Here is a 25,251-nt window from a genome sequence, read left to right as displayed (position 1 = left end):
AAAAGCTGTTCACCGTCTATAAAAAAACATTATATCTAATAATTTCTGTATAATTTTTTGCCTTTGCACTTCTGACCACTATAGCGAGTGAGTTAAGCTTTTTATTGTATATATATATATATATATATATATATATATATATATATATATATATATATATATATATATATATATATATATATATATATATATATATATATATATATATATATATATATATATATATATATATATATGTTTATATATATATATATATATATATATATATTTATATATATATATATTATATATATATATATATATATATATATATATATATATATATATATATATATATATATATATATATATATATATATATATATATATATATATATATATATATTATATATATATATATATATATATATATATATATATATATATATATATATATATATATATATATATATATATATATATAGAAAAAATGGTCTTGAACCATCTTTTGGGGTCATGCACTCTTTGTGACAATTTGTATAAAAAACGGTTTAGTATGTCGCCCAACTTTAAGGCATCGCTTAGTAACTATGATAGTAATGAAGAGTGGAAAATGAGGATAAAGACGCAACTCGTATATTCGTAAAATATATATTAACGTTAATTACTATTAATGTTGAAATAGGCAGTAAAGTAGCCACCATTCGCTCATCGAAATCGAACCAAAACAGAGAGCCAAAAATAGTAATGATATCAATTTATTTGCATCGGTGCCATAGCAACGCTCGAAAAACAAATTTTTGACAGTAAAAAGAATTAAATATTTTGCTTTTCAGCCCCATTGTGATAGCATAATCCTGAAATATCATTTCGACAGCCTAAAGTAGTTAGGATTTTAAATTTCCCCACCTTGTTATTACGAAATGAAGATGTTTGCCTCTCAGTTGCCTTTTGTGGACTGATTCCCATGATAAACCTATATTTAATTGAATACTTTTTGGTATAATACGTCATTAGTTAAATCTAACAGAGACCGCACAAAGTAGCTAAAACCTTGTTTCAAATTTTTCTGCAAAAAGAAACAGTCTTAATAATTAAAAACTTATTAAAAACAAAACTATTAAAAACCGATTACAAAAAAAAAAAAATCGTCCCAAACCAAACCAGAGAAAGCGGACCCAACCACAAATCCACTACGTCAGGGAGGGCAGGCACCCCCCTCCTCGCGCCTCCCCTCTTGGATCCACCACTGATTATTGTACGTTTTCATTTCTTCTGATCCTAAGTTTAATATGGCCTTTGCTTTTCTTTGAAAAACTTCTTTTTCGGAAAGTTTTTTTTTAATTAATTTTGAAAATGAGGTAGTATCTGTAACGCAATATTACTTTGATATTCTTAGACTATTCTGAAAGTACAAAATAACTACAGAAAGAGGGACAGAGCAACTCACCACGCTTGATCCAAAAGGTTTTCCACAAAAAGTCTCAGCTAAACTGCATCTATTTTAGGCATCAGATAGCCCATTTCCCTATTCCCTGTTTTTTCATCTCCTTGTTCACTATTCACTATTTCTCCATTTCCCTTTCCTATTCCCATTTCCCTAACCTGCGTAACCTGGATAGGTGTTCACCTTGAAGGTGATCACATGACTGAACACAAACACATGAACAAATGATCAAAAAGGTTTTCCACGAAAAAGTATCAGCTAAACTTCGTCTATTTTAAGGATCAGATCACCCATTTCCCTATTCCCTGTTTTTCAATTTCTCTGTTTTTCCATCTCCTTATTCCCAATTTTTCTATTTCCTATTCCCTATTTTTCCATTTCCCTATTTCCTATTTTTCCATTTCCCTAGCCTGTGTAACCTGGATAGATGTTCGCCTTGAATGTGATCACATGACTGAACACAATCACATCTATTTTAGGCATCAGATCACCCATTTCCCTATTCCCTGTTTTTCCGTCTCCTTATTCCTTGACCTTCCCTATTCCTATTTCCCTAACCTGTGTAACCTGGATAGGTCTTCGCTTTGAAGGCGATCACATGGCTGAACACAAACACATGAACAAAACTTAAAGCTATGATATCAACAAACTTTATTGAATCAAATTTTTGAACTTCACATACATCTTCCTATACCAAATAATGACACGTTTTTAATAGGACACAGTGCATATACCATTACTTTAAAAAGCGGATGGACTAATAACCAAGTGCAATGACAAATGATAATATAGAGTGTTTCACAAGGATCTTCAAACAGCAAGCTGAATCAAGGCCAAAAAATCTCGACAGAGACCAGGGTATCGCTGGTCTCTAGACCAGAGCATCAACATTCAGTTTAAAAACAAATACTGAGCAATTCATAATATTTTAGCATTTAGTGTTTCTCGTATTTGATTTATTTCATTCTTTATGTAGTCAAGTTTAAGTGGCCTGACATGAGTTCCAGTCAAATAGCTTCTCCAGAGCGTCTTCGGACGGCAGGCTGGATCAAGGCCAAAAAAATCTCGACAAAGAGAACAGGGTGTCGCTAGTCTCTAGACCAAGGCTTCGACATTCTGTCTAAACATAACAAATGGGTAATTTACAATGTCTTAGCGTTTAGTATTCCTGGCATTTAATTCATTTTATCCTGTATATAAGTAACCTTAAGTGACTAGTTTCAATTAAATGGTCTTTCACAAGGGTCTTCAAAATACAAGCTGGATAAAGGCCAAAAATCTTGGCAGAGACCAGGGTAGCCCTGGTCTCTAGACCAGGACATCGACATTCAGTTTAAAAACAAATACTGAGCAATTTATAATGTTTTAGCATTTAGTGTTTCTGGTATTTGATTCATTTCATTCTTTATATAGTCGAGTTTAAGTGACCTGACATGAGTTCCAGTCAAATAGCTTTTCCCAAGCGTCTTCGGAAGGCAGGCTGGATCAAGGCCAAAAAAATCTCGACAAAGAGACCAGTGTGTCGCTAGTCTCAAGACCAAGGCTTCGACATTTTGTCAAAAAAAAAACAACTGGATAACTTACAGTGTCTTAGCGTTTAGTATTCCTGGCATTTAATTCATTTTAACCTGTATATAAGTAACCTTAAGTGACTAGTTTCAATTAAATGGTCTTTCACAAGGGTCTTCAAAAGACAAGCTGGATAAAGGCCAAAAGTCTTGGCAGAGACCAGGGTATCGCTGGTCTCTAGACCAGGGCATCAACATTCAGTTTAAAAACAAATACTGAGCAATTCATAATGTTTTAGCATTTAGTGTTTCTGGTATTTGATTCATTTCATTCTTTATATAGTCGAGTTTAAGTGGCCTGACATGAGTTCCATTCAAATAGCTTTTCCCAAGCGTCTTCGGACGGCAGGCTGGATCAAGGCAAAAAAAAAAATTCGACAAAGAGACCAGGGTGTCGCTAGTCTCAAGACCAAGGCTTCGACATTCTGTCTAAACAAAACAACTGGGTAATTTACAGTGTCTTAGCGTTTAGTATTCCTGGCATTTAATTCATTTTAACCTGTATATAAGTAACCTTAAGTGACTAGTTTCAATTAAATGGTCTTTCACAAGGGTCTTCAAAAGACAAGCTGGATAAATGCCAAAAATCTTGGCAGAGACCAGGGTAGCCCTGGTCTCTAGACTAGGACATCGACATTCAGTTTAAACAAAACTATGAGTAATTTACAGTGTCTCAGCGTTTTGTATTTCTGGCATTGAATTCAATTTAATTTATACAAGCAATCTTAAGTGGTTAGTTTCAATTAAATGGTCTTTCACGAGGGTCTTCAAAAGGCAAGCTGAGTCAAGGCCAAGAGACCAGGGTGGGCTTGGTTCCTACACCAGGACATCTACATTCAGTTTAAACAAAACTACTCAGTAATTTATAATGTCTTGACTGTTAGTGCTTCAGGTATTTAATTCTTTAAAATCTTTATATAAACAACTTTTAGTGGCTAGACGTAAGTTTAATTTACGATGAATCATATTTATGTCTTTTTATAAGAATCTACCCGGCCATAGTGGCCTACTCGTTTGCTTTAGTTTCTTGTTCTTTCTGTTTTGTGAAGTATTTGTTTTGTTTCTTTTATTGGTACTCCGCTTTGATTTTTTGTAGCGGGTCAAAAATAAATTATTATTGTTATTATATTTTAGGGTGTAACACTTATAAGGCCGAATTACCCAGAAAGTACTTCAGCCATTACTTATAAGGCCGAATTACCCAGAAAGTACTTCAGCCATTACTTATAAGGCCAAATTGCCCAGAAAGTACTTCAGCCATTACTTAATCACATTTTTGCTCTGATACTTAAGTACAAATCTGAAGTTTCGTACTTGTGTGACACACAAATCTTAAAAAGACTAACACATATTTTGATACCCTACAGTAGGGATAAATACCCCAGTGAAAAAATGAAAACATAAGAATCTGTTGGCAAAGATGTATAATATAAAGAAAGTATCAATTTAATTTCTTTATTGTGATTAGTTGTTATACAGAATTTTGTTGTTTTTTTGTGAAATATTTTTTCCTATCTTAATAGTGGAATGTTATATTCAAGATTTTTGAAGAATGTGTGATATCCCAGCCCGATGGTGGAGTTTAGATATCCCTGGCCTAACACATTTTTTTATATTGCATTTTCTAGTGTCTCGAATTATTTGAAAAAAAAAGCTAAAATTATCAAAACGTTCCAGCTGGCCAAGTTGAAGTACGTTGACAGCAAGACACAACAACTAGGATATAGTTTGTATATGCGTGGTCCAACACATCTTTAAACATCAGTTTTAAAAAATAACTAATTTTTTCAATCTATCTGAAGCTAAATAACAGAGTTAGAACAGCACTAAAACAAAAACAGCAGAATCAAGGAAACAAAATGTAAATCAAATATTCTACATTTCTACAACAAAAACCACACATAAAATCCATGGACGTTAAAAATTACAATTTGGAAAACTGCAACAATCCCAACAAAAGATCTTAAGGCTCATTCGCACCAAGATTAACTAAAGCCAAAATTTACCTCAGATTGAGACTTTGCTAACGTCAAACCCACTCACAATATGATTTACTATTCCAAACTAGCTAAGATAAAAAATATTCCTGTTCCTATATGGTTTCCTTCTATATACTTAAGGATTGATAATAATTTTGCTAGCCCTTGCTAAATTCCACAGAAGTTTCAGATAAACTGGACTTTAACACTGGCTTCAAAGAGTCTAGAGGAGTGGAAAATAGTACTAGCGCCGAAAATAAAAATAACCAGTCCCATCTATCAGACGGTTTTGTTTCATTTTTTAGTCTATCTTAAACTGATGCATATTTGTCCCTTCTGGTGTTTCAAAATGAAAGAAAGCAGATTTTTTTACTAGTGGGCCTACTTGCTTAAAATAAACTTCTCTGCTTAACCTCCCAGGTTTATGTCAAGCTAATCTTGACTTATTCTGTGCAGTCAAGATTTGAATTTAAAATAAACTTGGGAACAAAAGCGATTAGTTATCAATAATAGAGGAATTTCAGCTTTAATCCCCAAACATTTAACATCAATTATCCAGTTATGTAATTTTTTATTGAAGTGGCCAGACGCAAAATATCAATGGCACTAATAGTTTTTAACCCCTATTTTCCGTAATAAATCGCCAAAGACACAACTAATGTACATTTCCCTTCCGGGCGCCTCTAGCCAGCTCCAAAATTTTACTAAATCTTAATTTGAACGGGTCCAAGGTAAGCTAAATCTCGGCGTTTAGCCAATTTTCATTGCGAATCATTTTACGTAAATCATTCTCCTTATAGAGAAAAATGCTGCATTTTAAAGAATGCCATCCCTAACATCTACGTTTCTACTGATACCGGGGACTTTGGCAGAAGAGAAGGAAGGGGCTGGAGTTCAAGGCCCCAAACCCTAAATTAACTTGAATTCCTGAGCACCTTTTATTCAAATTACAAAATGAGTTGTTTTTATTATTCCCCTCTCCCAACTTTTTGTTATTGTCCTCTCCCCCATCCCTAATAAATCCTGAGTATGTACCTGACTGTTATATTTCATTTTTGATTCCATTTCAGTTCAAGCGTGAAAACCTCTCTTTTTTAAAATTAACCTTTATGTCACCAATTTGTTGAAATTCTAAAACGAATGTTCAGTTTGTAGGAATACCCAGTAACAAATTGGGAAGTTTGACCAGTGCAAATTGGGATAATTCGAACATAGCAAAATCAGAAAATTATATTTTGGATTTCTTAAATAAAAGGAAAAACGACTTTTTAAAAGGGATCTGAAAAACAAAATAATTTTAGCGAAGGAATTGGGAAAAGTACTGCTCCTTGCTGGTTTAGATGTACAGGGAAACAGCTAAATTTCATTTTTTTAGAAATATGATTTTACATATGTTCAACAACAAAAAAGAAACAGATATTTGCTTGCTATTTGGTTTATTGGACTAAATGCATAAATATATCTGCAGCGCATGTGCATTTTACAGTGCTATTTAGCAGAAGCAGGACAATTTTAATATATCTGCAGCGCATGTGCATTTTACAGTGCTATTTTGCAGAAGCAGCACAATTTTAATATATCTGCAGCGCATGTACATTTTACAGTGTTATTTAGCAGAAGTAGCACAATTTTAATATAGCTGCAGGACATGTGCATTTTACAGTGCTATTTTGCAGAAGCAGCACAATTTTAATATATATACAGCACATGTGCATTTTTCAGTGCTATTTTGCAGAAGCAGCACAATTATATCTGCAGCACATGTACATTTTACAGAGCTATTTTGTTACTATGGAATGTGACTGACATCACCATGTCCACTAATTCTCCTTCAAGCACAAAAATGTGCTAAAAAAGAGGTTATTTTACATATTAGGTTATTTATTTATATGAAACATAACATGTAGTACTATTATCCTTAGTTATTTGTAATGCTTTAGTACGCAAGGAGACTAAATTCAAAAGTGGTCACTCCAAAGTTTTCGCCCACGTTATTTAGTTGCTTTGAAGATAATATTCGGCTTTTTTTCCAGAGAGCGACGGTAAATTACGGGAAGTGGCAGGAGAAGGTTGAGACAGAAAATTGGTTGAAGAGGGGGATGGGATGGACAAAAGTATATTTTTTTGAGCTCACTAACTTTATTTGAATAATTTTTTGTAATTTTAGTGTTCAATAGGCAATTGCAATTACAGAGTTGTGTTCAAAAGAATTAATTGAAAACCTATTTCGACTTTTTGTGGCCAATATTCGGCTTTTGTGGCAGAGAGCGGCGAAATATAATGGAAAATAGCAGGATAAGGTTGAGAAAGGGAAGGGAAAACTTTGTTGAAGGACGAGGGTATTTTGTGGCAGGGAATGGCAAGAAACAATGGGAAATGGCAGGGGGCAGTCGAGGGAGAGAGACAGAGAGAGAGAGAGAGAGAGAGAGAGAGAGAGAGAGAGAGAGAGAGAGAGAGAGAGAGAGAGAGAGAGAGAGAGGGGGGGGGACAAACTTGTTGAAGAATGAAGGATTTTGTGGTAGAGATCAGCGGGAAATAGAGGGGAATGGCAGGAGAGGATTGAAAGAGGGAGAGGAAAAGTTTATTAAAGGCAAGGGGGGTGGCTTTGTGTCAAAGAGCGAGTTGGAACAGAGATAAATGGCAGGAAAAGGTCAAGAGGGAGAGGAAAGCGGGATAAGGTTGGGAAAAGGAAGGAAAAACTTTGCTGAAGGGGGGGGGGTTGTGGCAGGGATCAACGGGAAACAATTGGAAATGGCAGGGGATGGTCGTGAGAGAAAGAGAGGAAAAGCTTGTTGAAGCAGGAGGATTTTGTGGCAGAGAGTGGAGGGAAATGGCAGAAGATGATCGGGAGAGGGAGAAGAAAATTTTGTTGAAGGCGAGAAGGGGAGAGGGTAAAAATACATTTTTTCTGCATCCAATAAGCTGATGGTAATTTATTTTTTTCTAAATTGGCATTCAATAGGCAATTGCAGTTGTTAAATTGTAATTCACAGACAGTTATTGAAACCTACTGCAATTAATCATATGTGTTTAGCATTATTATTCAACTCCCGCATCAGCTGTATACTACAAGAGTGGAGATTCGAAATATTAAGAAATTGGTAAGAAAAGCTATTATTGACACTAATTTTTCCCAAGTACTGCCTACTAGTACTTTGTGTTGCTATCTTCTACCAGATTCACTGTGAGATATGATTCGTAAAATACGAAAGCTACGAACCATAAGATACGAAGCTACTACCTCAGATATGAATCTACCAGATTCCTAAGATATAAAAGCTACTGGTCCAAGTTTTCATCTTTATCTTGTCTTAAAAACATTGCGTCTTCAATCTGAACTTTTAGTGGCCAGTTAAAAATTTTAGGTTTGAACATCATTATACTCTAAAAATTCCAAACAACGTACCGACTTCCAACTTGGCACTGTAGTCGTACTTAGTTTAAATCGTATCAAAGAGTATGGCTATAAAATGGGCCAAAGAGTACTGGCGACTTAAAAGAGTGGAAACTATCGCCAATGCTGGTTTTTTAAAAACACCATCAACGCCATCGAGCATTGGCACCTTTTGCCACTTTTTTAAGCTTCTTAATTTGGTTTTTTACAAAAACTGATTTCAGAGATTTATTACTACAATAAATTTGCCAGTTATACTCATCACACTGATTTACTTTAATACTGCACTGGAAAAATGCCAAGAAATAATAGATGGTGCTGGTGGTTTTTATCGACACTAGCACCAATATCTAATCTCATAGACTAAACATATTCTTTGATATTGGCATTAAACTTATCCTTATTAAAGAAAAATTTATCTGTTCCGTATCCTTACTTTAAGCAGTTAAAAATGCTCAATGGAAAGGTTATTTCATCTTAAGAATCGAATCACGTGCACAGCAGTGGCATATAGTATGGAAACTATATCCAATAATTAAGGTAATGAAGAGAATCAGACTTTGCTACCCAAAAAACAATTTTATTGAAAAAAAAAGTGTAAAGTCAAAATATACAATCTACCCCAAACCGAGCCTACCCGGAAATTATATTTAAACTTCCACAGTAAAACAAATATAGCTAAAATTTGGAGCAATGAAAAATAAGTGATGGATTTGCCCCTCTCCAATTATTATGAAAAATACCACCACATAAAGGTTTTAATGACACTTTTGGCCTGTGTATGAGTACACAGAATAAGACAAAAAATACACAAACACAAGGCGTAACCAGGGGGGTTAGCGGGTTCAAACCCACTCTTCCTGAAATAATTCTCCTGCTTGTAAATTGGTCGTAAATTTGCAGATAGAAAACACACCCATCCCCTTCCAAAAGATAATTTCTGTCAATCTCTGCCTATATTTTGAAAAAATACCTCTTTTTGTAGGAATTTCATGGGAAAACACTTTTTTGATTTTGTCATTGAAAAGAAACACCAAAATTACCCCCCAGATTTTAACCCCCCCCCCCCCCCTACTGCCTCACCTACGCTAGATTAATAGTGCTTTTACGAAAAAGCCAAAAACGATTTAGGGCTCATTTAAACTGTACAATTAGAATCTTGCAAATGCCTTCATTTCTCCTTAAAAGAGAAAAACACACCAAAAACAACCATCCCTCAAACACAAAATCAATAATAGTACTTCTGTCTACTATCATACAAATACAAAAAATAGTCACTCAGAAAAATTACTTTATAGTAACAGAAAGGCTACTCTACTCTAACACTTTTGAAGAGCAAATCCTCAATTTAATCAATCAAAATCAGAGCCAACTAAAAATTATAGAGCCTACCTAAGCACGTTGTGATTTTATTTAACCTCCTCCTAAGTAGCCTATGCACTAATTACCCCAATGAAACAATGAATGGAAATAAGACACAAAGTAGGCCTTGCTAGCCCCTTCTAAATTTATAACAGTTATGTGAATGGAATAATAGACCAAAAAAGATAACAAGTAAATGTATCTTTACCTTGCTTAACTGAGAGAAAAGATCTTAGTTGTAGGTTATTAAGAAAAACACACAAATAGGCTTCAGTGGTAGTTCTACCATACGTACACAAGGAGGAACAGAATATCCCCCAAAACCTGTCCATATAACCCTCCCTCCCAGAAGTATTTGTTAACTCTTCCACTCCTTAGTAGGCCTACAGGTTTATATCTAATATGGGTATACTGATTTCTTGGCAATGATCAGGCAAAGGAAACACAAGTCTATTTGAAAGAATATAAGTATTAGCTTTTTGGCTTGCTTACTTTTGCATACAGCCACACAGGGCCTTATCCAGGATTTTTTTTTGGGGGGGGGAGCGGGAACAAAAGCAAACTTTAAAAAACGCATCAAAAATCTGTTTATATTCATTTCTGTTATGTTTTCACGAATCAGACAGACATTTCGGGGGGGGAGGTTCGAGCCCCCCAACCATTCCCTCCTGGATAGGACCTTGCAGCTACATGACCATCATCTAACAAAATGTAGGACGGAGGGAGGGAGGAGATTTTTTAATGGTCTAATGAAGTTACAAAGTATTTTCCAAAATCAAGAAGGGATGGGTAATTTTGTTATCTTTTTCAATATTCTAGAATGAAAATTTCAAAATCTTAAGGGGGATGCATATAATTACGCCTGACCACCTCTCTTCCTATTGACACTCCTGAAAGCCTATCAATCTTTGTTTATAATAACAGATTTAATTTAGTGAATGCTTTTCCCTCTTTAATAGCAAGGTGAAGCGGTGAAGACATTAAACCCTAAGGACATGACTACAAGATAAACCTATTAAATAGTACACTAATTATCACTGGGACGCAGATCGCGAATCTGGCGGATAAGGTATGATTTCTCATCATTAAACTGCTCATCATCAGAACGATCAGTGTGGAAGTTGGACAGGAAGTCGACAAGCTTCTCTTGGTTGCGCAACAAGATATCCAATATTGGCTTTGGCTTATTTGGATTAGCAACAAACACCTTAAACACGTGAAACGCTTCAAATTGTATATTTCTTGACTTATCTCTCAAAATATTCATCATCAATTTTAGATTATCTGGGTTTGATATATAGCGAGTCATAACTGAAAAATTGTGGCGATCAAGCAACAGTTCCCCCAGCAGCTTCAAACTCTGTCGGCGTGTTGCATAATTTTCTGAATGCAACAAGTGTTGATAAGAATCAAAAAATTTGTCATAATTATTTTCAAGATAATCAGCAGACAATATCTTGTGCTTAGTGATCAATTCTTTGAAAGTCATAAAGGCGTCAGTTGCCATTTCAAAATTCGAAACTTCAACAAATTGAAAAAAGGTATAAAACTCATCTGAAGTAATAATTATACGAGTAAGTGCTTCATGACGAGCACACTCACGTAGCATGGATCCACAAATAAGGGATATCTCTTGGTATTTATAGCCGTTAACAAGTGTAAATAGAATCTGTGGCTTTGAGACAAGATAGTCAACAGTGGGGTGTCTAGACCCAATTTGTCTTCTCAATAAATTGTTGAAGATTGTACAAACGTCCTTTTTTGATTCAAAGTCTACTTTTGGCAAATTATTTACAAGCATTATAAGCAAATCCGAAGTATACATCTCCTGTGCCAAGTTTGAAAGCATTATATCATTTGAATCATTATAATCAGCTCCCATGAGCAAGTTTTTCAAAGCAGTCAGGTGTTTTGCAACATCTTCTTGTGCTTTATCAACTCGTTTCTCACCCTTTTCAAGGGCAACTACAGCATCTTTTAGCCCTTTGACTACCTCTCCTGGACTTTTCTGTGATTTGGCAAAAAGTGGCATTCTAATTTTCATGAATTCGTTCATTCCTTCCGTAAGAGTCGTTCAAGGCATCAATCGCATTGATATACTATAAAATACAGCATTTTTAGTTTCAAGAAATCGTCTCCTAGCTTTTTAGACTTGACTTAAAAGAAAATTATTTTGCAGTCCCAAAAAAATGTAACCTTTTTAAAATCAAAATGGAAAGGTAGTTTCTCAAGAAAGAACTAATTTGATCAAGGGTGTATCATGTTTTTTTTTCCGGGGGAGAAAACATATTTACAAAACGCATCAAAAACTCGTTTATATGCATTTTTGTTAATTTTTAAACAGGTCAAAAAATTTTTGGAGGAGAAAGGTTCAAATCCGACACCCCCCTTTGGATATGGCCTTGATCTTAATACTATTTTTCTCAAAAGTGACTGTTTTAAATCTTAGAAATAATTTAAACAAATTTCCGCCTATGTTTCAGAATTGAATAGAATAGAAAATTGTTTGGCAGGTTATATAAGAAGTAACCTTTTTTAAAATCAACTACTTATATGCCTTTGTATACATATGGCGTTTTGCAGGTTTTTAATGGTGACCCATTGGAAATAGTATCAAAGTTTACCATTTTAAATTAAAAAAAAAAAAAGTGAATTGGTTTTGACAATGCCTAGGCCTTCAGACAAAGGGACTATTTCTTTAATTATGATCTATTCCAAAGTAGGGTTCAGATAGCACCCCTTAAAAATGCTAAGTATTTGAGATAAACAATGAAAAAAAACGTTTCGTCTCCTTTTATTTTTAATTTCTCTCATTTCAATTCTGCTCAGAGAAAGCAGCCTCATTCACCTGCACGCCGCAGTTTAACATGCATTCTTCTTAATCAAACAAGTAAAGGGGGAAAACCTGCGAAAATCTATTGTTTATCGTTTTAAAAATGTTAATATACGCTTTCCAGTATTGTAAAATAGTGAAATAATAATATGGAAATTTTTCATTCATGCCAGAGGTGGGGAAGGAGAGGGGTCGCATATTAATTATCCAGCAAAACCTGCACATTGTTTTGCTTTCTATTCTTTTAATACACTTTAGCAAACAAACATTTCTAAATGTCAAAAACAAAAACCTCAATTATGCACATTTTTTTAACATCAGGCAAAAAAACTTCCCCCCCCCAAAAATCTCCCTCAAAAAGTTTCGTTTCTTGCTGCTCTTCTCTGAATATTTGATTTCAATGGCGTACCAAGGATTTTTGTTCAGGGAGGGGGGGAGGGGGTTTAAAAAATTACAAAAGCATCAAAAACTGGTTTGAATATATCTTTACTACTTTTTCACTGTCGGACAAAGAATTAGAAAGGGGCTCAAATCAGCACCCCCACCCAAGATACAGCCCTGTTTTGACTGGCACAGATTTTATGTTACTTCCTTCAAGTTGGAATATTATACATTTTAAGCCCATAGCAAACATTATGGCCAAAAATTAAAAACCTATGCATTAAAAAAGAAACTACTGATTAGTCTTCTATGTTTTATTATTTTTTAATTCTCCTTTAATAAACGTAAAGTGGAACTCTAAAAGGCAATACAGGGATAGAGAAAAGTGAAATCTCCTTCAAAATCATATTCTTACTGTTACTTCATTGGCAAGGTGCTGCCCAAGGAGTAGTCTTAGTTCGAGGGGCTCATTTGATTGGAAATGAAAAGTTCTTGAATTCAGAAGTGATTGGCAGGGCAAGCAACCCCCCATGCCACGCCCCTTTCTGCACTATAGAATCTCATCAAATTTTGAGATAGCCATTTTGCTCAGCATAGTTTAAAGATCCAATAAGTACGCCTTTGGAGTCGAAATGACCCTCCAAAGCCCTTGGGGCAAGAGTTGTAAGTTATTGTTTACACATAACATTTGTTATTGAGAGAAGGGAGTATGTTTGATCCCTAGTATCAAAAAGGCTAGGGGGATTGCAGTGATTTCCTTTTTTTCTTTTTCCTTTTTTTTCTACATCAGTTGACATTTCATAAGAATTCCAAATATTAGAACCAGCTAAATAGCTTCACAACTGGGTATGATTGCGATCATGAGATAAAAAATAACTAAAAGTAATACCAAAAAACATGTTTGCATACAGGATGGAAGCACTAAGGGAAAATCATTCCTTTCTTATTGGTCTTAGAAAAACTAAATATCTGAAAAACTAAAATATCTGGCAAAAAATATAATTTATTTATGTCATAACTCTTAAGGAACATATCAACATACTTTATCATTCAGCAATGGATATAGGTGCAAAAATGACCAATCCTTAAGAAGGGTATCAGACTAGGGGGTTGGCAAAAAATGTAATTTATTTGTGTTATAATTCTTCAGGCACACATCAACATACTTTATCATTCAGCAATGGATATAGGTGCAAAAATGACCAATCCTTAAGGAGGGTATCAAAGTATTTCTACTAGGGGGTTGGCAAAAAATGTAGTTTATTCGTGGGGCTAAAGGGGCGTTTGATCTGAGATAAGAAGTTCTAATGAAAAATTAAATCATCAATAGCAATAAGAAAGGGTCTAGTCAATTTGTAAAAAGAGACTTACTTTTGGACAAAAAGACAGTCATTACTGAAAAATCATCTACAAACATATCCAAGATGAAAACTAATGACTGATTATCTTTACACTTACAGAACCTCAATAACAGATATACACTTTGTTTTAAGAAAATTCCAACATCTACTCCAGCAGAAAAAGGAAACTTTATTAAAGCACAAGCAAATACAATACACTGGAAACAAACTTTATATCACAACCATAATCAAACTATTCACGTTGATGTCACAATCAAAGCCACAGAGACAGAAAGTTTATTTAAAAAAACTTCCTCTTATTGGCTCTAAACTTTATGCATAAATTATTTAGTTTATAATAATTTCCTGTCAATCAAAAAAATGTAATTGGCTTGAAAAAATACCACAGAAATAAAACAATGGAAATAAACAAAACTGTATAGCAAAGAAGTCTAGGATGGATCTCTCCTCTTCTCTATCCCAAAACCATATGAAAACAAAGATAGAAGTACTATATATTTTACCCTATGTACTTACAACTAAAGAAATTTACACTCATCAGTAAGGAGAAATGAAAGCTATTAAAACATTAAATCCAAACTGTAAAAAATATAGGAGCATCCAATCTAGAGCCCATACATGCTGATGCTTCTGACTTCATTTAGCCATTAATTAGGCTGTCCCATTTTAAATTAAACCATCAGAAAACTCCATTTCACATACATCCTTAGCTAGACATAAATATCTAGGCATAATCATTGCTGAATGATTTTTGTGAAAAATATATATGTTGAATAAATAGGTAATATATATATATAATAAATAAATATATCTTAATAAATAATATATAAATATATAAACAAAGTAAACAAATAAAAAACATATATATACAAACATATATATATATATATGTAAATATATATATATATATATATATATATATATATATATATATATATATATATATATATATATATATATATATATACATATACATATATACTAGCTGTTGGTGTGGCGCTTCACAAAACCCAACCCCCCAAGCTCCCCTGTGCGCGTAAGTTGTTACGCGCAATATTAGTTACGCGCCATTGTAGTATATATATATATATATATATATATATATATATATATATATATATATATATATATATATATATATATATATATATATATATATATATATATATATATATATGTGTGTGTTTTCAACTACATAAAACTTGCAAATATACAACATTCTTTGCTGTCCCATTGTCTGTGCATATAAATAGAATGTCAGGTTTACTGACTCTTGAACATGCAACATATAATTGTCCAAGGGAAAAACAATCCGTATTCAGATCTATACTACATTTTTCTAATGATTGCCCTTGAGCTTTGTTGATGGTGATTGCTAATTGAATATTCCCTGTGTCCCTGTTGTCATTTATATATCCCCTCTGTGCCTCCCCTGGTGTACCCGTTGTAGTTGTGTCCCTGTGTCCCGGTCGTCATTTATATTCCCTGTGTCCTGGTTGTCATTTGTGTCCTGGTGTACTGGTCTGTAATTTCTCTTTGAGTGTCCTGGTTGTCATTTATATTCCCTGTGTCCTGGTATATTGACCTTGATTCTCGATTTGGGCACATATACAAAGCCTTATATACTTATAATGATGTCATATGTGTACAAACAAACATATATATATATATATATATATATATATATATATATATATATATATATATATATATATATATGTATATATATATATATATTTATAAATATGTTGTATAATAATTTGCTTCCTCTTTAATCAGAAGCCCTGATTTGTCTGAAGCAAATATGATTTTAAGTCAAAAATGATGATGGCTAGCTAAGCAGACATGTCAACAGGGCTCAAGTCTACCCTAGCAGATGCTCATCTGTAATTGTAGTAAAATAAACTTTCCAGAGAAACACTAAAAATTATTGTAAAGTAGTGCTCATATGTAAGTCCAACTATGCACTTTCTGAAGCATGGAAGTTTGCCAAGATATACGTATGAATGCCACTATGCAGGCTTGTTCAGGGGGGGGGGGCAAACTTCCCTTGCTGTGGCTTTTTATGCTTGAGTTGGCAGGGATGTTGCAATTAATTTTGCTCTAGTTGCCACCAACCCTGGGAACAGCCCAGCCAGTATTAAGAGCAGATGATAAACATAATGCAAATGAGGTGGCCTTATTGAGATTAAATAAAAAAAAACAAATTTTTCTAACTGAAAGTAAGGAGCAACATTAAAACTTAAAACAGAAATTACTCCATATATGTAAGGGACTGTTCCCTACTCAACGCCCTGCTCTTTATGCTAAAGTTTGACTCTTTCTCTCAACTCTACTATTCAAAACAATAAAAAACTTTAGCATAAAGAGCAGGGCACTGAGGAGGGAACAGCTTCTTTCATATATGGAGTAGTTTCTGTTCATGTTAAGTTCTAATGTTGCTCCTTACTTTCAGTTAAAAAAAACATTTGTTTTTTTATTTAATTTCTGAACGTTTTTGAATTAATGCATATTTTGATTTTGGCTCTTGGTACATGAATAATTAAAACGAAAATTGCATATTAATTTTTTTGGCTAATTGGCTTTCTCATAGTTTTGATTGGACAATTTTGAGAAAAAAGGAGGAGGGGAGGAGGGCTAGTTTCCCTCCAATTTTTCAGTTACTTAAAAAGGCAACTAGAACCTTTGATTTTTTATGAAATTTTTTATTAGTAAAAAATATACATAACTTACAAACTAACTTAAATAACAAGCTTCTATATTCATATAATTTTATTACATATATGAGGGGGTTTGCCCCCTTGTCAATACCTCACTATTTACAACAAAGCTAAAATTTTGTCCCAATTTCTTAAGAATGACCCCTGAATCCCAAAGGCTACAGAATAAATAGTTAAAATTACTAAAAAAAATACTTTAGTGTGAAGAGTAAGGTATTAGGAGGAGGTGAACCCCACATATGCATAATCATTTCTGTTTGTTTTAAGTTTTGATACTGCTCTTTACTTTCGTTTGAAAAAAAAATTACATTTATTTTTGAAAATAAATAAATCACTAAAAACACTAAAAATGAAAAAACACTAAAAATGTATTCATGATCTGGCACTTAATACAAAATTTCACATTTCTGTATATAAGAGCTTGAAGCTTCTACAGTAGGGTTCCCTGAATCTGCTGAATGTGATGGTGTGATTTTTTTAAGATTGCAGGATTTTTAGGGGGTTCTTCCCCCTATCTTCTAGAACAAGGCAAATTTTCTCAGACTTGTAACTTTTGATGGGTAGGACTAAACTTAATGAAACTTTTATATTTAAAGTCAGAATTAAAATCCAATTCTTTTGATATAACTATTGGTATCAAAATTCTGTTTTTTAGAGTTTTGGTTTCTATTAAGCCAGGTTGCTCCTTAATACAGACCATTTTAAGGATTTCATTAATGACAATTGATTAAAAAAGATGGTTGAAAATCCAAAAAAAAAAAATATGATTATTTGATATGAAATGAATGCTGTAAAGATTTCTCAGCATTTTTTATATTACTTTTTTGTATAACCTAGAATTATATATGAGACAACTGGGGAAGGTTTGGAGAATATTGTCAAAATGTAACAAAAACTACAAAAACAGGCATAAAATTAGCAATCTATAAGTGTCTCCATTTTTTAGCATGCCTCCTTCTGGAGGGCCATTATTCTACAAATTTATCTAACCAGATATAGCTTAGGGCTATTGGTTTAGATAGGTCATGGAACTTATTGAAAAAAAAAACAAAGCACTGGCAAATGCCAAACCAAAGAGAGTAAATTAGCAGTTTACAACACATTTTAGGTGGGATGAAAGTTAATATGTCAGTATGGTATGTTAATAGTAATAGTATATTAATAATCATTATATATTAATAATATAATTATAAATAATTATATTAATAATAATTATATTAATATATAATTAATAATATCAATAATAATAACAATAATAATAATAATATCAATAATATCAATATCAACAATATCAATATCAATAATATCAATATCAATAATAATTATATTAACAATTAATAATAATAATAATTATACATAGTAATACGTTAATAGTATGTTAATAGTAATATGTCAATAGTATGTTAATATAATCAGTTAAGGTGGGATGAAAGTTAATATGAAAGTTAATATGTCACTTGATGCTTTTTTATGCTATTTCATAATCCAATAATCCCTTCTGGGGGAAATTACATTTTGAGACCTTAAAGGGCTTAAAACAGTCCATAGTAACCAAAAGTTTAAAACATATATAATTCCTGACATACAAAAGCATACAATTCCTGAATCAGTTGTAAATGGTAATTTTTTTGGTAAAATTCTAGAGAAGCTACTTTTTGCTGTCTTAGATAAGGGATAGGTTAGGAGGATGAAACTTTCAGAGATGGATCTATATACTAACATATGTCCCAGGAAGGTATTTTAAAATACCTACCTCTACTCCTTCTTTCTCTAGATTGCACTGGCCTTTAAAAATCTTGTATTTTGTGCAAAATGAAACTTTTATGTAAACAAAGTGAAATCTTTGTGTGTTTTGTATATAAGTGGAACCTTGTATCTTCTGCTTAAGTGAAGTACAATAAAGTTTTTCAGCTTTGCTTAATCCCAATTTATGAGGTTTCTAAGATCTACAAATATAATTCCTAAATTTAGAAAAACTCATTCATATGGCTTAATATTTTGTCAAAGATAGCAAAAATTAGGATGTCTAGCATTTTAAAATTTTTTCACTAGACAGTTTTTATTTTTTTAGACATGATTTTAACTTTTTATTAGCCTACTATGGACTGTTTCCTCTTTTGGGACCTCATTAAGGGATCAAAATGGAATTTCCCTAAGAAACAAATATTAAACTATGAAAGAGCATAAGAAAGGGTATCAAGTACTGTATTCACTTTCATACTACCTAAATTATTTTCAAAACTGAATATTTACCCAAAAGAGAAATAGGCCTAATTAGCTGAAATTAGGGCAATAGGACCATCAGGGAGAGGGTGCATTTGTAAGTGAAACAATTAGCCTATTGTATCTAAAAGTTGGTAAAATTCTAGTTAATTGACTTCTTGCTATTTCAGAAAGGGTTTGGGTTAAGAAAACAAAACTTTCAGGGATGAATCTACAGACTAAAGTAAGTTATGGGAAGGTATTTTGAAGCAACTATGTCCCCTCCTTCTCCCTCTAGAGGGCCCTGACCTTTGACAACCTTTAAAAATATGTGTGTTATAAAAGTGAAACCTTGCAAAATAGATCTTCTGCTTAATTGAAGTACAAAAAAATTGTTTTCAGCTTCATAACTTTGCTCAATTCAATTTTATAAGGTTTTAAAGATATGCAAATACATTTCCTGAATTTTGAAAAAAAAACATTGATATGGCTCAAAATTCTACTCAAATAACAGGAATTGCATTTTCAGAACTAAAGGCAGAGAAAAAGCAACTAATAACTGAAAATTATGGTAAAATGTTGTTTTATCAAAATTTCAATAGGTATAGACCTAAAATTTCAATTTTTAAATAGACTTTAAAATAGGCTACCTTCCTGGGACATATTTCAGCCTGTAGAGTCATCCCTGAAAGTTTCATTTTCCTAACCTAAACCCTTTCCGAGATAGCAAGGAGTCAACTAACTAGAATTTTACCTGAAAGTTCTACATTCAAGAATGACATAGCCTAGGCCTAAGTAAGTAGCCTAGGCTAGCCAATTTCAGTTTGTCTTAGTAATTTCCAGGATTTTAGTCTTTCTTAATGAAGTGGAATTACCATATGAATTTTGAATAATCATGGACAATTATTAGATTTTCATTTATGGGTCCATCAAGGGAATGGGGTGCATTATTGGGTGAGAAGTAATAGGCTATACTCAAAAGCAGTGACAAATAGTACATTTAAGGGTATAATCTTCATTTTAATAAAATGTTTTATTCAAATGGATAGTGTTACAAAAATGCTACTGTTTAAAATACCTTTCCAAGGCATGATTGAGGCTCAAGATCCATTCCTGAATGTTTGTTCTAGGCTACCATCTGTGATAGACATAAAGCAACTAGACTAGAATATAGCAACAAAAATCATTAAGCCTTAGGATAAAAAATTGCCTAAAAATATACAAACAAAGGAGTAGGCTACCTGTTATGCCAAAAGAATATTCAGAAAATGACAGTAACCAATCCTCTAAAAGACTGCAATTTTTACCCTTTTTCTATTTGAGAAAGGATTGTTAGATATATGCTTTGCATTTTAATATGAGACAGATAGCGCTGAGTACAACTTTTCGAACCAATAGATTTATTACTTGAATAGCAATCACTTGTGAGCAGGTGAGCCCCACCTTCTATTTAAACAGAAAAAACAACCAATCTCATCCACAAAAATTGAGGGGAAATTTATGCATTTTACTAGATAATCAGACTTTTTTATTCCTTTCAATGTCTTCACACATATTAGGCAATCTTGGCAAGTGGCATGGAAACAATAACGCAATAAAATCACAAAAGCATTTATTGTATTCAAAAGCAAAACAACAAACTTTGGTGTACCAATTTAAGAAACCCAATTAGATTAAATGCTGGTTTTTGTTGCTTTGACCTTGGTCCTGATTATTGTGCGTGGTGGGGGACAAAACATCCCAGGCCTCTCGTGTTCTTATCTGAATTTCTCTGGGTAACCATTAAAGGCTACATGGACATTTGACTACTCTTGCAGGGAAACACAACAAGCCCTCATCCTAACAAAATAATAATCATCATACTCCAATCAGCAATCCTTCTCTTGTGAGCCTATCGTTCTAACAATTCGGCCAAGACAGTTTGTCTGTATTTGAACTATGGAGATAGTATAGGTAATAGTACAGGTAATTTATGTTAGACCCAAAGTAGTTGGTGTCAATGAGGCAAACTATAACTGACAAGACTGATGGTGTGACTTATAAAAGACTATTTGGTTGAAATTTTCTTGTTTTTTTCTATTTGAATTTCTGGATATCCCAGTCAAAACTATTTCGCCCCTTTTCTGTTTTTTTGCTCCGCTGCATTGAAATTAATGTTTCATCTTATTTTTTACGCTTTAGGTCAATTTAGTCACACAAAAAGCAACTTTATAATGTGGCTTATTTATTCCGACTATATAGTTTGCTTAACTCCGGGGTAAAAAATACTTCACTACAAATTTTGGAAGACTTTGGCCCTTATTTTTCTCGCTACCACCTGACATATTACGGAGGACAAATCTGCAATTTCAAATGACAGTTATCATGTACTCTTTGCCCTTTTATAGAAAAAGCTCCTGTTCATGTTTCAAATGAGAACAAAATAGAAATAGAAAGGGGCATTTTTTTTTCCTCAACAAAACGACGCAAATAAAACTGTTTTTATGAACGATAGTTATTTTATTATTAGATTCCATTCCTTTTAATCCTAACTACAACGAATTATTTCTGAGACCACACTTGCTAATCAAGACAAAACAATAAAAACCGTAAAGAAGAAAGAAACAAAGATAATAACAACCAGTGAAAAAAAGCAGATTGTAACGCAAATATTTCGGTCAAGACCTCCGCTTGATCGTGTTTAGTGCAAAATTATATAAAAAAACACCGATAAAAATCCAAAGGATAATATAAAAATCGGACTTTAAAATATACGCTAAAACTAAAATAGGATAACCCTCTCCAAGAAACGATGAAAGGATAAATGAATAAAAAATACAATACTGAATGGCAGCTCAATCTTCTTCTTTTTTGGCAGAAGGCACTTGGACTCCATGCTCCGGGGAAAAACTGTCACGTGACCTTTAACGGGGGCCACAATGTATATGTTATCAGATAAAATGAAATTGTGTGGGTCGTTATAGAGGTGTTGAGCCAAGGTGGAATGAAAAGTCTCAGGCCTTTGGTGTAGCCCCATGGCTTTGCCGATTGACGACCTCTGCAACCCCTTCCCCAATTCTTATTGGGTTCTTCCAACATGGAAACAACCGCAAGAGCAGGGAACCCTATAAAGACCAATTCCAAAAATGGGGCTGGTATTACCTTTGCTGCGTTTGAAAAGGCTCTGTATTCTATTAGAATTTTTAAATTATGTTTTTTTAAGATTTTATTAAGATTATGTTTTTTGGACTCTTTTCAGTCTGTCACTCAATTTGGGAATGTAGAGTAAAACAGTAAAAATTTTCTTATCAGCCACCAAAGAGATTACATTTGTTGGGGGTTTTGGATTTGATACATCCCTGTCTACCTTTTTTTTTGTTGTTTTTCTACGGTGGATTCCAGTATTTTTATGGTATATCTATTGCAAAATAAAATTTCCGTAAGATAATTCAGTTCTGGCTCTATATGAGCTTCTGACAAAATTCTTAGTACACGGTCAGCCAAAGATAAAACTACTCCTCTTTTTTTTTAAAGAGAATGGTTGGAAAAGATATGCTAATACCTATAATTATGTGTACGTTTTCTTTAAATCGAAAATTCAAGACTGAGAGGTTTATTGAAGATTAAGACGTCTAGAAAAGGCGGTTTACGATTATCTTGTAATTCTAAAGTGAACTGAAGGTTAGAATCCAAAGCGTTAAGATGAGTTAAAAGGAGTAAAGTGACAACTCTCCATTATCCCACACAGAAATGATATCATCCATAATCAGGCCCCAGAAACGGTGTTTCAGAGAAAAGTTTTCAAAGCGGAGGTTTCAATAAATTCAATTTAAAAAGTAGCCAAAAAGGGTGAAAGGCTCGTATTCATAGGTAAATCCATAATTCGGAAATATAAGGAGGGCCTATTGCAAACGCGGATAAAATGCATAATAGTTTCAATATCTAGTATTTTGTCGTCCATTTGGTCAATATTATCTTCTAGTTTCCAATGAAGACCAAGTTCACGCTTTCTAATATCACAAGAAGTATGCATAGAAAAAGCATTGAAACTGGCCAAAATTGTATCTTTTTCACATCAAGGTCTTTTAATTTTTCAACAAGGGTAAATTGTTTGCCTCAAGCACGAGAAAATTTCATAGAGACAGTCTCTAGTGTTGAGAAGGGTATATTTAGTTCAACATTTATTGGGTAAAATGTAGATTTACTTCACGGACAGTTATTTAAGATTTTTTTTGGCTTTACTCCGTGTTCCTCAAGCTCAAAATATCAGCAAACACAAATTCTCGAAAATTTAAGAAATGACCCAGACATCATTATCACCAGGCCTGATAAAGGGAATGAAATTATTATTTTTGATAAATTTCTTAAAATAAAAAAGTTACGAATATTTTATCAGACACTCACACTTATAAGCCTAGAGATTCAGAACCCAACAACAAGTTCAACCGTTAAGTATGAAAAGAGCTAGGAATTTCACAAACTGAAAGACTCATTACTCCACAAATGTAGAAAATATTTCATCCTAAAGAGTGCTCCACTCCTAAGTTCTTTAGCTCCCAAAAAAATCCACAAAGATGGAGTTCCTCTACGCCCAATTGTGGCTTCTTGTAGTTCTGCTTTTACCAAATTGGGAAAACGGTAATCTAAAATTTTTCATCCTCTTGTGTTTACGCAAGCTTTTCACAATAAAAATTCAGTTCATCTTGTTGAAAAATTAAAACACCTTGATGTAAAAAAAGATACAAATTTTGGGTAACAATTTAGAGATGTCAAGTTTTCAAGGAGGCAGTTGAAATTAAAAAAGCGCATTCACCAATGGCTAGCTCTCAATAGAGATACTGGTGAAACCTATCTCAGCCCAATTTATATTAACGAGTCAAAGGCATGTTTGACGCCATGACTAGCAAGAGCAAGACATTTCCCCGCAGATTCTGCATCAATTAGAGAATTTCAAAAATCGTCTCTGAAGAGAAGTTCAAAAAGTTTGCAGAGAGATGTCGCAACAGCAATTGGTCAAAAGGGGAAACATTGAGGGTCAAAAAGGATCATTGAGAGTTGTTGTCATCTTTTGTTAAGTTCGATGTAAGAATTTGTTGCTATAGGCTATGCACTGATATCTGCCCCTTAGATCAGGGGGGAGACTGTTATTTTTATGTTTGTATTACGTGGGAGTTTTAGGGAGGAGATGTAACTTAGTCTGTAGGTAGCTTTAAAGTCTAGTTTTGAGATTACTGTGCTGATGTTGTAAGGTAGAGTGTACCAAAATAGAGGATCCAATTCAGAGTTGACAGGTCCTGATGGAGTTTTGTTACTTTTATCTTACTACGTTGCTTCTAAATTTGTTGAGGGGGTGAGGTAATCTCGCGGTCTTCTATTTATTAGCTAAGACTCCCACCAATTGATAAGAATTCAGACGGGTAAAGTTGTTGGAATTGCAAGTATACTCATAAAAGTTTCCTTTTTTAGGTATTTTCTGCCTCTCATATTACTGTTTATGCCAATGCAGATTAGAAACATTAAAAAAAAGCAAAGGGACGTCGGTGCACAGACAAGGAGAAAGCACTAGCTTTAACTCTGTACCTAAAATCCCCAAAAGTGTACACTTTTTACTGGAATCTTTTAATTCTCCCAAGTCAAAGCCTGCTGCTAAAATGGTGCCAGTTGATGAAAATAAATGCAGGACTGTGTGATGAGTTACTAAAGATTTTAGAAACAGTAACTAAAGACCTACCTGAAAATGAGAAAATTTTTTATTGTGTTTAGACGGAATGGCATTCAGAGAAACCTTTTATTACAATAGGTATATGAATAAAGTTCAAGGATATGAAGACTTTGAAGAGGAAAAAGGAGACAGTATACCTACAAATACAGCGCTTGTTGCCATGGTCTGTTCAATATGTGGTGACTGGAGTGTCCCAGTAGCTTACTTACTGAGCCAACACTCATGCAAAGCAAATAAGCTTAAAACATTTGTTAAAAATTTCATGATTAAGCTCCATTCCATTGGATTAACTGCCCAATTACTGACAACAGACCAAAGATAAAA

General features: G+C 33.4%; 2 protein-coding genes across 2 annotated transcripts in view; both read right to left on the bottom strand.

The window, feature by feature from the left end:
* Window positions 1–20,547, bottom strand: part of LOC136035669 (conserved oligomeric Golgi complex subunit 1-like) — a 105,332-nt gene extending 84,785 nt beyond the window's left edge. Inside the window, exon 1 of the mRNA XM_065717586.1 lies at window positions 20,468–20,547. The gene's annotated coding sequence lies outside the window, so the exon portion shown is untranslated. The remainder of the gene's footprint in view (window positions 1–20,467) is intronic.
* LOC136035798 (protein Mo25-like) lies at window positions 10,757–11,785 on the bottom strand. The gene has a single exon (XM_065717769.1). It carries the CDS (start codon window positions 11,783–11,785, stop codon window positions 10,757–10,759), a length of 1,029 nt encoding a protein of 342 aa, XP_065573841.1.
* Window positions 20,548–25,251: the final 4,704 nt, after the last annotated feature.

This window comes from Artemia franciscana, chromosome 14, assembly GCF_032884065.1.
Source record: "Artemia franciscana chromosome 14, ASM3288406v1, whole genome shotgun sequence".
In the NCBI taxonomy this organism is placed as follows: Eukaryota; Metazoa; Arthropoda; class Branchiopoda; order Anostraca; family Artemiidae; genus Artemia; species Artemia franciscana.
This window is presented reverse-complemented; position numbering and strand designations above follow the sequence as displayed.